Source organism: Bufo bufo, chromosome 9, assembly GCF_905171765.1.
Source record: "Bufo bufo chromosome 9, aBufBuf1.1, whole genome shotgun sequence".
Lineage (NCBI taxonomy): Eukaryota > Metazoa > Chordata > Amphibia > Anura > Bufonidae > Bufo > Bufo bufo.
In genome coordinates this window covers 94,390,924-94,405,941 of record NC_053397.1, presented here as the reverse complement: position 1 = coordinate 94,405,941, position 15,018 = coordinate 94,390,924, and the positions used below count along the sequence as shown (strand labels likewise).

The following is a 15,018-nucleotide window of genomic DNA, read 5'->3' as shown; positions in this document are numbered from 1 at the left end:
TTCCAGACTTCTTCTCACGCTTTAGGGCCGCTAAAATGCCAGGGCAGTATAAATACCCCACATGTGACCCCATTTCGGAAAGAAGACACCCCAAGGTATTCCGTGAGGGGAATATTGAGTCCATGAAAGATTGAAATTTTTGTCCCAAGTTAGCGGAAAGAGAGACTTTGTGAGAAAAAATAAAAATAAAAAGATTTCCGCTGACTTGTGCCAAAAAAAAAAAAAATTCTATGAACTCGCCATGCCCCTCATTGAATACCTTGGGGTGTCTTCTTTCCAAAATGGGGTCACATGTGGGGTATTTATACTGCCCTGGCATTTTAGGGGCCCTAAAGCGTGAGAAGAAGTCTGGGATCCAAATGTCTAAAAATGCCCTCCTAAAAGGAATTTGGGCCCCTTTGCGCATCTAGGCTGCAAAAAAGTGTCACACATCTGGTATCGCCGTACTCAGGAGAATTTGGGGAATGTGTTTTGGGTGTCATTTTACATATACCCATGCTGGGTGAGATAAATATCTTGGTCAAATGCCAACTTTGTATAAAAAAAATGGGAAAAGTTGTCTTTTGCCGAGATATTTCTCTCACCCAGCATGGGTATATGTAAAATGACTCCCCAAAACACATTGTCCAACTTCCCCTGAGTACGGCGATACCAGATGTGTGACACTTTTTTGCAACCTAGGTGGGCAAAGGGGCCCCCATTCCAAAGAGCACCTTTCGGATTTCACAGGACATTTTTTACACATTTTGATTTCAAAATACTTCCCACACATTAGGGCCCCTAAATTGCCAGGGCAGTATAACTACCCCACAAGTGACCTTATTTTGGAAAGAAGACACTCCAAGGTATTCCGTGAGGGGCATGGCGAGTTCCTAGAATTTTTATTTTTTTTTTGTCACAAGTTAGCGGAAAATGATAAGAAAAAAAAAAATTATAATTTTCCGCTAACTTGTGACAAAAAATAAAAAACTTCCATGAACTCACTATGCCCATCACGAAATACCTTGGGGTGTCTTCTTTCCAAAATGGGGTCACTTGTGGGGTAGTTATACTGCCCTGGCATTCTAGGGGCCCTAATGTGTGGTAAGTAGTTTGAAATCAAAAAGTGTAAAAAATTAGCTGTGAAATCCTAAAGGTGCTCTTTGGAATGTGGGCCCCTTTGCGCACCTAGGCTGTAAAAAAGTGTCACACATCTGGTATCGCCGTACTCAGGAGAAGTTGGGCAATGTGTTTTGGGGTGTCATTTTACATATACCCATGCTGGGTGAGAGAAATATCTCGGTCAAATGCCAACTTTGTATAAAAAAATGGGAAAAGTTTTCTTTTGCCGAGATATTTCTCTCACCCAGCATGTGTATATGTAAAATGACATCCCAAAACACATTGCCCAACTTCTCCTGAGTACGGCGATACCAGATGTGTGACACTTTTTTGCAGCCTAGGTGGGCAAAGGGGCCCACATTCCAAAGAGCACCTTTCGGATTCCACAGGTCATTTTATACACATTTTGATTTCAAACTACTTACCACACATTAGGGCCCCTAGAATGCCAGAGCAGTATAACTACCCCACAAGTGACCCCATTTTGGAAAGAAGACACCCCAAGGTATTTCGTGATGGGCATAGTGAGTTCATGGAAGTTTTTATTTTTTGTCACAAGTTAGTGGAATATGAGACTTTGTAAGGAAAAAAAATTAAAAATAAAAATCATCATTTTTATTTTGTGACAAAAAATAAAAAGTTCTATGAACTAACTATGCCCATCAGCGAATACCTTAGGGTGTCTACTTTCCGAAATGGGGTCATTTGTGGGTTTTTTCTACTGTCTGGCCATTGTAGAACCTCAGAAAACATGACAGGTGCTCAGAAAGTCAGAGCTGCTTCAAAAAGCGGAAATTCACATTTTTGTACCATAGTTTGTAAACGCTATAACTTTTACCCAAACCATTTTTTTTTTTACCCAAACATTTTTTTTTTTCAAAGACATGTAGAACAATAAATTTTGAGAAAAATTTATATATGGATGTCGTTTTTTTTGAAAAATTTTACAACTGAAAAATGTCATTTTTTTGCAAAAATTTCGTAAAATTTTGATTAATAACAAAAAAAGTAAAAATGTCAGCAGCAATGAAATAACACCAAATGAAAGCTCTATTAGTGAGAAGAAAAGGAGGTAAAATTCATTCGGGTGGTAAGTTGCATGTCCAAGCAATAAACGGTGAAAGTAGTGTAGTGCAGAAGTGTAAAAAGTGGCCTGGTCATTAAGGGTGTTTAAGCTAGGGGGGCTGAGGTGGTTAAGAATGCTATTATTTTCCATTATAACCATGTTATAATGGAAAATAAATCACCTGAACCTGAACTTCAGTGAAAAAGTCCGGGTTTGGGTACAGGCACCCGAACTCGCAAAGTTCGGTACGAACTTTGCAGTTTGGGTTCGCTCAACCCTAGTCGCAAACAAACCCTGTATGTAGTATGATCCTGCAGCCATACTTTGTGTTTTTCTAGTCCTTCTGTGCCCTCTTCTTGCAGATACAAGGAGTGTTCAATGAGTTAACTGCGAGATTAGAAAATAATATTTTCTGAGAAAATCGAACTTACTACTTTTCATTGCAATCCCCATTGACTTCAACACATTTATTCCACTTTTCCTCCAGTTATCGGATGCCCTTAGAATAGAAGAAGACTTTTTGCAGCTGCAGGAACCCTGTTACCACCACAGTGACTGCATTATCATCAGGAAATTGTTGCCCATGCAGAAATTTCATCATGTTCTAAAAGAGAATGTAATCGCTTGGAGCCAGGATGGGACTGTAGGGTACATGGCTAATCTCCATGAATCTGCATTCCCTGATAGCAGCTTGTGATTTCTGAGCTGGCACATTGTTGTGAAGCAGCAACACACCTGCCAACAACTTCCTATGGCATTTCTCTTTGATTGCCTCATGTAATGCCTTCATCATTAAAGCATAGGTGTCTTGGGTGACATGAATTCTAGTAATAAAATGACTTCTGTATCCCCAAAAACTTTTGTCATGATCTTTCCAGCTGACTGCTACACACAAAATGTATTTGAAGTTAGCGACCTCTTGTGGTTCCATTGCATGGACTCTTGTTTGGTTTCAGGCTCATTGTGGCGGACCGATGTTTCATCAATAATTTGAGAATAGAAGTCTCCTGCATTTTTTCTAAGTGTGTCTAAGTCCTCTTGGCTAAATTGCTGGCAACACGTTTTTTGCATAGCTATAACACTGACTTTGACCCGACGATCATCCAAAATCATGGTCTCCACTTTACAACACATTTCCTCTGAAGTTTCTTTGATACATCACCCTGAACTCGGGTCATCTTCAATTTATTCCATTCCCCATTTAAATTTAATCATGGAATAAAGATCCAAATCCCTCACATTTGTTGTAGACCCACACTGTACTGCACTTGCCATTCTGTCACTTCCAGTGCTTTCATTAGACTGAGCTGCTACTGTGTGTGTTGCATGTCCAGACATGTCTCAACCTGCAAAGACAAGCTCAGCTCTCTAAGGCCTCTTTCACGTGGGCGTCATGTATTTGGGACGGATAAGATGCGGGTGCGTCGTGGGAAAATGCACGATTTTTCAGCGCGAGTGTGCAAAACTTTTTAATGCGTTTTGCACGCGTGTGAGAAAAATCGGCATGTTTGGTACCCTAACCTGAATTTCTTCACAGAAGTTCGGGTTTAGGTTAGGTGTTGTGTAGATTGTATTATTTTCCCTTATAACATGGTTATAAGGGAAAATAATAGCATTCTTAATACAGAATGCTTAGTAAAATAGGGCTGGAGGGGTTAAAAAAATTTAAATGATTTAACTCACCTTAATCCACTTGTTTGTGCAGCCCGGCTTCTTATTTCTTCTTTCTTCAGGACCTGGGTAAAGGACCTTTGATGACATGACTGTGCTCATCACATGGTCCATCACATGATCCATCACCATGGTGATGGATCATGTGATGGACCATGTGATGAGCGCAGTGATGTTACCACAGGTCCTTTTCCTCCTGTACAGCAAAGAAGAAGAAAGAAGAGAAGCCGGGCTTAAGTGGATTAAGTTGAGTTAAATTATATATATTTTTTTTTAACCCTTCCAGCCCTATTTTACTAAGCATTGTGTATTAAGAATGCTATTATTTTCCCTTATAACCATGTTATAAGGGAAAATAATAATGATCGGGTCCCCATCCCGATCATCTCCTAGCAACCATGCGTGAAAATCGCACCGCATCTGCACATGCTTGCGATTTTCACGCAGCCCCATTCACTTCTATGGGGCCTGCGTTGCGTGAAAAATGCACAAAATAGAGCATGCTGCAATTTTCACGCAACGCACAAGTGATGCGTGAAAATCACCGCTCACGTGCACAGCCCCATAGAAATGAATGGGTCCAGATTCAGTGCGGGTGCAATGCGTTCACCTCACGCATTGCACCCACGCGGAAATCTCGCCCGTGTGAAAGAGGCCTGACACTGACAAAACATTCTGGGGTAGATAAATTATTTATTACCCCTCATATATGGAGAGGAATGGGGTGGATTAAAAGATAGCTCCAGGTTCAGACTACACAAAGCATTTGCTCGTAGTCTGTATCTATCTCCATAGAGGGGTAGGTCTGGAATTACAGCTGTATACACAATATTGTAGGGTATTTTTAATTATGAGAGTTTGCAAAATTGCTTTATTCTTACTTTAGATGCACTGAAGCAGAAAACCAAATGGTTGCAAAAGTGCATGCGTCCTTTCTTCTCTGTAATATACATGATACTGTATGTTGATATCCCAAACAAAACATGGCATAGTAATCTATCTGAAATGAGTGTTACCAAAGCTGTAGTCCATTCTCACAAATTTATACAAACAGTTTAAAATTTGTGGTTATAGTGTTATTTCATTCACCTACCTTCTCAAGCTTAGAAAGAGCTAAAGAATAACAGTCCTTAGCCCTAAACTGCATGAATCTCATATTTGCTGGATGTGTTAGCTCTGTGATGATGCTGAGACTCGAAAATAACCTAAGCAAAAGAAAGGCACATTGTAATGTATATAAATATATTAGGGAACTATGGTTTTACTAGTTAGAATTCAACTACTATAAATGAAGGCTATAACAAGAATCTGTCCCATCAAGCAAATGATTTGATCTACATGATGGACCAGGACAATGGGAAGAAGAAAGTCATACTACAATTACACTCTTAAAAACTATAGACACATTTGCACTTAATGCAACTTTTTAAACTTGTGCTATTCACTAACATAAGCAAAACAAACAAACATTGTTTTCCTTTTTAGAGCTGTCCATTTCCTTTGATGTGGTTGCGCAATGCAAAGATATTGATGACCTATCCTCAGGACACAGTAGGTAATCAATATCAGATCAGCTGTTTGAAAGTGTAGTGGTGCTCATGCGAGTTCTGCTTTCACTTCAAAATTCCCTGGGTGCCATCTCCTTTATAGAGGCGGCTCAATGTAATTGCAACTCCTCATCCCATTCAAGTGACTTACCTGCTGCTAATCGATTTACAGCTCACAGCCAACGATCAACAGAGCGCATGTGTCAGATCAAGCAACTAGGACAGCGGAATCCCAGAACTTTATTGGCACCAGTACATCCAATGCAAGACAGGCTTCAAACAGCGCTTAATCATGGCTATCGAGCACCAGATAGCACAGGTCTGACAGAACATTATGAGTGTAAATCCGCCTGCACACGTTGCGAAATATGCACAGTGTTGGACCATACTAGCAAATTGTATGGGGTTACAAAAATCTCGTGTACACTTTGTGGATTGTTTCCATGTGGAAATGGATCTGCAGTGCAGAATTATAAATTTGCATGTAAAATATGTTTGCAGTTTAACTTGTGGATTTCACCCTTTTCCAATGAAAGGTGAGATCTGCGGCAAAATCCCATCTAATCTTCACCAAAATCTGCAATTAGAAATTGTAGAGTTTGTTGTGATTATGTTGCAGAAAGGCACAGAAATCCGCACAGATTGTGGGCAGGCAGCCTTAGTTCTTCAAGGACACTCCTTATTCATATTCAAGTTGTATACCTGGCATATTTATGTTACCTATGATACAGATGACACTCCCTACGTACATTACCCAGCATACATTACCTCTTTCACTGTGAGGGCCCATGGTTGACGTTTTAGGTGGTCTATCGCCCACTGGTATAGTCCAATTTGTCGTGGCCAGTATTGGCCTCATTTCTACATATTGGTTTGATAATTTTGACATTTAGTTATGCCAATAGCTCTTGTGTGAAATAAAACAGCATTTAAACTTTTAGATTACCTGGAAAGCCTAATTACTAGTTTATTGTTTATTTATTGGGGTCTGGTGCTGGGGGGAGAGATAAATAGACAGATGTAGCAGAGCTGTATATGATGAGGTTAAGCCACAGTGCTTGGGGGAGAGATAAGCAGACAGATGTAGTAGAGCTGTATATAAAGCTGTTGAACCACAGTGCTAGTGGGGGAAGAGAATAGACAGATGTAGCAGAGCTGTATATGGAGTGTTTCAGCCTCAGTGCATGTAATGACCGGCGTCACGAAAAGGGAGGGAAATGGGAAGGCCCTGTCCAAGGGAGAGGGAAAGGTGGTGACCCCTGACTCACCTTGCGGCTGGCACCTGACTGCCCTGACGTCCCTAGACGGGTTCCTCCCCCGTACGCCGATCGCGTGCCTAAACCCTGGCTTTCCCTAAGATGAGCCCTGTGTAGTGAACAGGGCGGTGGGATCACTAGTCCGCACCACTGACACTAAGAGGAAAACACCAAGGAGAGGACAGACAATACAGATAAACATATAATCCCAGGTGGGCGACAACAGCAGACCACCAAGGCCCAACAGGGATCCGGAGGGTAACGTTCTGGAACAACAACCAGGGAACACAGCTACACAGCTCCGGTGGGTCAGTATAGAAGTCCAGGCAGGAAGCTCTATATCTGGCAACCAGAGAAGGTGGGAGAGGGGAATATAAGGAGATTGGGATTGCTGGACAAGAAACAGCTGAGGAGGAGAAGCTACGGATCCCTGAGTGAGCCAAAAAGGGTTGCAAGGCAAACCCAGAAAGCTACCATAAAGAAACAGCACAATCTTTCTACATAGAGCGCGCAGCCACCAGCTGCGACTTCCTGACCCCGGGTATAACGAAGTCAGGTGTGGCTCTTGACACCCTCGTGACAGTGCAGTTGCGATAGAGCGATAGACAGATGCAGCAGAGCTATATATGCAGTGTTTCAGCCTCAGTGCTGTTGCAATAGAGAGATAGACAGATGTAGCAGAGCTGTATATGAAGCTTTTTAGACACAGTGCTAGTGGGGAAAGGGAATAGACAGATGTAGCAGAGCTGTATATGCAGCGGTACAGACACAGTGCTGGTGGTAGAGAGAAATAAAAAGATGTAGCAGAGCTGTATATAAAGCTGTTCAGCCACAGTGCTAGTGGGGGAAGGGAATAGACAGATGTAGCAGAGCTGTATATGCAGCGGTACAGACACAGTGCTGGTGGTAGAGAGAAATAAAAAGATGTAGCAGAGCTGTATATAAAGCTGTTCAGCCACAGTGCTAGTGGGGGAAGGGAATAGACAGATGTTGCAGAGCTGTATATGCAGCGTTTCAGCCTCAGTGCTGTTGTGATAGAGAGATAGACAGATGTAGCAGAGCTGTATATGAAGCTGTTCAGACATAGTATTAGTGGGGGAAGGGAATAAACAGATGTAGCAGAGCTGTATATGAAGCTTTTCAGACACAGTGCTAGTGGGGGAGGGGAATAGACAGATGTAGCAGAGCTCTATATGCGGCGGTTCAGACACAGTGCTGGTGATAGAGAGAAATAGACAGATGTAGCAGAGCTGTATATAAAGCTGTTCATCCACAGTGCTAGTGGGGGAAGGGAATAGACAGATGTAGCACTGCTGTATATGCAGCGTTTCAGCCTCAAAGCTGTTGCGATAGAGAGATAGACAGATGTAGCAGAGCTGTATATGAAGCTGTTCAGACATAGTATTAGTGGGGGAAGGGAATAAACAGATGTAGCAGAGCTGTATATGAAGCTTTTCAGACACAGTGCTAGTGGGGGAGGGGAATAGACAGATGTAGCAGAGCTCTATATGCGGCGGTTCAGACACAGTGCTGGTGATAGAGAGAAATAGACAGATGTAGCAGAGCTGTATATAAAGCTGTTCATCCACAGTGCTAGTGGGGGAAGGGAATAGACAGATGTAGCACTGCTGTATATGCAGCGTTTCAGCCTCAAAGCTGTTGCGATAGAGAGATAGACAGATGTAGCAGTGCTGTATATGAAGCTTTTCAGACACAGTGCTAGTGGGGGAGTGGAATAAAGATGTAGCAGAGCTGTATAGGAAGCCATTCAGACAAACTGTTGTTAGGGGACTGGGGAAGACACATGTAGCTGAGCTGTATATGCATCTATACAGATACATAGTGTAAGGTTTATACACAACTGTAGTACAGCTATAATGGAAACAAATCTGCATCAGTGCTGGTGGGTGGGGTTTGGTCATGTTTTATGGGAGTCAAAAGCACAGATGATCAGTGATGGTCTGTTCGCAGTGTTCGCCAGCGAACACATGCGGGCTGCCATCTTTAGTAAGGTAGACTCACCCGTCCGGCAATGCACAGGTAAGCCCTTACCTGTGCCTGTGTCGGGAGCTGGTCTGAAATCAAATGCAGTCATCGGGAGCAGGCAGTTCCGAGAACAGCCCGATGAAGGCCCCCGGCGGCTGTTCTCGGAACTGCCTGCTCCTGGTGACTGCATTTGATTTCAGACCGGCTCCCGACACAGGCACAGGTAAGGGCTTACCTGTGCATTGCCGGATGGGTGAGTCTACCTTACTAAAGATGGCAGCCCGCATGTGTTCGCTGGCGAAAACTGCAAACTGACCATCACTGCAGATGATAAGTCTACTAGCTAACATGCTTTTGGATTAATGTATAATATGGAATTATTGTTTTTGCTGCCCAGAATGGGTTTGTAAAAGATAATACTGAGATTTTGTGTGTAAAACTGTGCATGACAGCCACATGTTACTGTACACTGATGTCACTGACCATAGCTCTCTGAGTTACGGTTCCCCAGCAGGGGGGAGGGGCCTGACAGACACTGCAGGCTGCCAGACTGATGACTCATCCTATCCACATGAACTAGCACTCAAGGACTGAGTTCTCAGTGCGATGTCATAAGGAGGCGTGGCCGGCCTTCACTCAAACTGCCTAAGCCTGCCCAGCCTTAGCAGCAGGAAACCAGGAAGTGAACAGCAGAGCTGGCTGCATGTGAGGATGAAATAGCAAGATGGGAAAACCCCTTTAAGAAAGGAATTCATGTTCAAGAGTTCTTGTGTGGCTATGTGATTAGACTAAAAATGCTACAAAGATCTTCAGTTACCAAAATGACTTGCTTTCAGCTGGTGCAGCTAAAGGTAGCACCAAATATGTATTAAACTTAAGATGGAATTACTTTTCAAATAGTTAATAATTTTTATGATGCAACAAAAGAAAACAGAAAAAGCAATAAAACACATGAGCTATATAAAGCTGCATTAAATCTCTTTAACATTTAAACATTGACTTTTCTCATTCTACTTCGGATCTAGTAAGAATCCCTTCTGGAATTTGTTTTCTGCACAAATATCAGGGAGTCAGTGAAAGCCTAGATTTTTGAAAATCATTCTGAAGTTTCATAAAATATTTTATAACATAAATATTGTCCATTTATTTTAAGATTGTCCCCTTGAGGCTTATTTACCTTAAAGGGATTGTCCGAGTTCTGAAAAAAAAATATATAGCACTGTAAATCTGATGGGTAGCAAAATATAACTGAGCTAAGCAAGTTTTAGGTAAAAAAAAATATATATTTCCTCATTTCCCTGGTTCTCTTCTGGCTCTTTGTTTACCTACAATAACAACAATCTCTGCCCCTCCCCCTGCTCTGCAAAGGGAGTGAATACAAGAGCTGCCCTGAATGACATGTCTGCCTGCTGGGAGACTCTGCAGCATGTTGTATGTGTAGGACTACAAGTCCCAGCTGTACATTGACACTGCTGATACACACAGGATCTCCCCCCTACCTGCTATTGTACTGAACTCCTCTAGTGTGTGAGCTCCTATGCCCAGCATTTGTCTCCTTACTGCCTACAGCTACTCAGTAAAGCCTTCAGCCCTGAGTCTGTGCAGCTAAAGGGGTTAAGAATCCAGGGAGAGAGCAGACGGCAGTGAAGGAGCGTGGCCAGCACAGTGACGTCTCCTGTACAGACACACAATTGCTCTTTCAGGCTTGTGCAGGAATCATCATCAGAGCAGGGAGAGAAGCTGACATCACAGGTCATGTGACCCTCAGTGAAATCTGAGAAACCAGCAACTTGAGATAAAGTAAGTAAATAAGGCTACTTTCACACCTGCGTTAGGTGGGGATCCGTTTAGTATCTGCACAGACGGATCCGCACCTATAATGCAAACGATTGTATTCGTTCATGATAATGCAAACTGATCCGTTTGGACTTACACTGAAAGTCAATGGGAGGCGGATCCGTTTTCAATTGCACCATATTGTGTCAGTGAAAACGGATCTGTCCCCATTGACTTACATTGTAAGTCAGGACGGATCCGTTTGGCTCCGCATCGTTTTGGTGTCTGCCTCCAGAGCGGAATGGAGGCTGAACGGAGGCAAAGTGATGCATTCTGAACTGATCCTTATCCATTCAGAATGCATTTGGGGCTAAGCTGATCCATTTTGGGCCGCTTGTGAGAGCCCTGAAACGGATGCAATGCGTTTTGCACGCGCGTGATAAAAAACTGAATGTGGTACACAGACCCGAACTTCTTTACAGAAGTTCGGGTTTGGGTTAGGTGTTGTGTAGATTTTATTATTTCCCCTTATAACATGGTTATAAGGGAAAGTAATAGCGTTCTGAATACAGAATGCATAGTACAATAGGGCTGGAGGGGTTAAAAAAAAAGAAAAAATATTGAACTCACCTTAATCAACTTGTTCGCGCAGCCGGCATCTCTTCTGTCTTCTTCTTTGAGGAATATGACCTTTGATGACGTCACTATGCTCATCACATGGTCCGTCACATGATCTCTCCAGCCCTATTGTACTATGCATTCTGTATTCAGAATGCTATTATTTTCCCTTATAACCATGTTATAAGGGGAAATAATAAAGATCGGGTCCCCATCCCGATCGTCTCCTAGCAACCGTACGTGAAAATCGCACCGCATCCGCACTTGCTTGCGGATGCTTGCGATTTTCACGCAACCCCATTCACTTCTATGGGGCCAGCGTTGCATGAAAAACACACAAAATAGACCTTGCTGTGATTTTCACACAACGCACAAGTGATGCGTGAAAATCACCGCTCATGTGCACAGCCCCATAGAAATGAATGGGTCCGGATTTAGTGCGGGTGCAATGCGTCCAACTCACACATTGCACCTGCGCGGAAAACTCACCCGTGTGAAAGGGGCCTAAGCGTACTTTCATACTAGCGTTTTTTTTTTCCGGCACTGAGTTCCGTCTTAGGGGCTCAATACCGGAAAAGAACTGATTAGTTTCATCCCCATGCATTCTGAATGGAGAGAAATCCATTCAGGATGCATCATGATGTGTTCAGTTCAGTCACTAAACTGCGTTTTGGACGGAGGTAATACCACAGCATGCTGCGGTATTCTCTCCGTCCAAAATTCAGAATCAGTTGCCGGATCCGGCATTAATTTACATTGAAATGTATTAATGCCAGATCCTGCATTAAAAATACGGGAATGCCGGATCCATCCTGCATGCACAGACCGGTAAAAATGTAAAAAAATATATATAACGGATCCGTTTCACCAGATGACATGCGGAGAGATGGATCGGTTCTTGCAATGCATTTGTAAGTGTGAAGTGTGCCGTAAGTGTGAAAGTAGCCTAACATAACTTATTTATAAGTAGAGTTGAGCGGACACCTGGATGTTTGGGTTCGACGGGTTCGGCTGAACTTCACAAAAAAGTTTGAGTTCGGGAACTTTTGAGCACTAAAATGGCTCTAAAAATGTCATGGAAAGGGCTAGAGGGCTGCAAATGGCAGCAAAATGTGGTTAAGAGCATGGCAAGTGCTCTGCAAAAAAATGTGGATAGGGAAATGACTTTACATAGCATAAAATACGTAAAAATAAAAAATAATAATCTTGATCTAGAAGGACGAGGTCCATATGGAGTAGGAGGTTGAGGAGGTGGTGCATGTGGCAGTGTAGGTAGAAGCGGCGGTGGAGGAGGAGGAGGTAGCCTACACTGCTTTTTGGTTTTAAATTAATTTTTATTTTTTTAAATTAGGTTACACCCTAAAACATTGGGAAATATAACCTGTGATAACCACCTCCAGTCAAGCTAAACACACGTTCAGACAATACACTGGCTACAGGGCAGGCCAGCACCTCCAAGGCATAAAGGGCAAGCTCAGGCCATGTGCCCAATTTGGAGACCCAGAAGTTGCAGGGGGCAGAACCATCACTCAGTTCGTGTAGGCATGTGCAAACATACTGCTCAACCAAATTGCACGTCCCCGTGATGTTCACGATCAAAATTGGATATCTGCTCTATCAACTTTTGATGTTCTTTTCTGCACCTACCATGTTGATCACGGTTAGCAGCGAATCAGGGTTCCACGCCGGAGAGGGAGTGTGAGAAAGAGAAACCACATCCAATGGAGGTCAATGGCTGCAATGGGATGAAGTGGAAATGTGGGACAAATTATTAAAGCAGAAGGATCGAATGAATGGGCCAATTAAAGACGAATTACTAATTTAAGTCCCTGTCACCCATGCAGAGCAGGGGTTTTTCATCGCAAGAAATGGGTTAATGTCACCCACCAATGGAACAGATTATTTTTAAAAATTTTGGTCCCTGTCACCTATGCAGAGCAGGGGTTTATTCACAGCAAAAATTGTAAAATGTCACCCAAGAATATAACAGAAATTTTTTGGAAATTTATTAACCTGTCCACGAGGTAGAGCAGGGAGGGGTCTATCACAGCTAAAAATTGTTGAATGTCACACGAAAAATGTAACAGACAAATTTGTGATTTTTTTTTTTACCTGTCTACTAGGTATAGCAGTGGTATATCACACCCAAAAATTGCTTAAAGGGACTCTGTCACCACTTTCTAACCCCCCCTTTTAAAAGTATTGTTATCTCCATGGCGCCCCTGTGATTACAAAGGTGTTGTTAGAAGATAAATTCGCCATCTCCTTTTGATAAAAAGAGCTTTTATCTAACCTGTCAATCTTCTTGATAAGGTGCCCAGGGCGTTTCTGTTGGTCTCAAGCTGCCGCCCGCCGCCGCCGTTGGTGCCCAGCTCCTCCCCTGATGCTTTCAGCGCCGCCTGAATGTAATGAAATACGCCTCCGGCTCTCGCTCAGTGCCCCCTCCTCCTTTTCAAAGATCCCGTGCGTGCGCACAGCCGGCTGCAGTGCTCGTCTGATGAGGAGGTTGAGCGAAGTGCGCGCATGCGCACTTCGCTCAATGAGGCTGATTGTAAATGTCCGCACGGGGGCGCATCAGGCACAGGCCTGTGCGCACGCGCGGGATCTTTGAAAAGGAGGAGGGGGCACTGAGCGAGAGCCGGAGGCGTATTTCATTACATTCAGGCGGCGCTGAAAGCATCAGGGGAGGAGCTGGGCACCAACGGCGGCGGCGGCGGGCGGCAGCTTGAGACCAACAGAAACGCCCTGGGCACCTTATCAAGAAGATTGACAGGTTAGATAAAAGCTCTTTTTATCAAAAGGAGACGGCGAATTTATCTTCTAACAACACCTTTGTAATCACAGGGGCGCCATGGAGATAACAATACTTTTAAAAGGGGGGGTTAGAAAGTGGTGACAGAGTCCCTTTAATTTCACCTGAAAATTTAACAGGCAAATTAGTGAATTTTTTTAACCTGTCTACTAGGTATAGCAGTGGTATATCACATCCAAAAATTGCTGATTTTCACCTGAAAATGTAAGAAAAATTAGTGATTTTTTTTACCTGTCTACTAGGTATAGCAGTGGTATATAACATCCAAAAATTGGTGAATTTCACCCGAAAATGTAACAGACAAATTTGTGAATTTTTTTAACATGTCTACTAGATGAAATGACATAAAATAAAATAAATACGTACAAATAAAAAAAAATTGATTTATGAGGTGGAGGTCCATATGGAGTAGGAGTTTGAGGAGGCGGTGGACATAGTGGTGTAGGTGGAAGCAGCGGTGGAGGAGGATGAGGTAGCCAACACTGGTTTTTGGTTTTAATTTATTATATATTTTTTTTATTAGGGTACACTCCAAAAGAGTGTGAAATATCCAAAATACAAGAATGAGCAATTGCGCTGTAGTATAACAATGGCTGGTTAAGGCCGGTATACATGTCTATTCTGCACAAGGTACGGACAAGTCCTGTGGGATCCATGCCTGGCTCATTTTAATAAACGTGAGCTTGTCCACATTGGCTGTGGACAGGCGGCTGCGCTTGTCTGTGATGACGCCCCTGCCATGCTAAATACACGTTCAGATAATACAGTGGCTGCAGGGCAGGCCAGCACCTCCAAAGTGTAAAGGGCAAGCTCAGGCCATGTACCCAATTTGGAGACCCAGTAGTTGAAGGGTGCAGACCCGTCATTCAGTACGTGTAGGTGTGTTCACATATACTGCTCCACCATGTTGGTGAAATGCTGCCTCCTGCTAAGATTTTCCATATCAGCTGGTGGTGCTGGTTGTTGTGGCGTGCTGACAAAGCTTTTCCACATTTCGGCCATGCTAACCCTGCCTTCTGAGGTGCTGGTGGGGCCCCAGCTGCGTTGGCGATCTCTTCCTCCTCCTCTGCCTTCGCCTTGTGCTTCCACTGTGCCCCCGTTGTCATCTTACGATCATGCTCCAGTTAGAGAATTAAGGATGGTACGATGTCCTTGTAACGGGGATCCAGCAGCGTGGCCACCCAG

The 15,018-nt window shown here is 43.2% G+C and overlaps 1 protein-coding gene across 1 annotated transcript in view; it reads right to left on the bottom strand.

Annotated features, from left to right (window-relative positions):
- Positions 1–15,018, bottom strand: part of LOC120978569 (potassium channel subfamily T member 2-like) — a 1,475,081-nt gene that overhangs the window by 395,132 nt on the left and 1,064,931 nt on the right. The window contains 1 exon segment of the mRNA XM_040406800.1: positions 4,932–5,043. Within this exon segment, the coding sequence (XP_040262734.1) occupies positions 4,932–5,043 (112 nt within the window).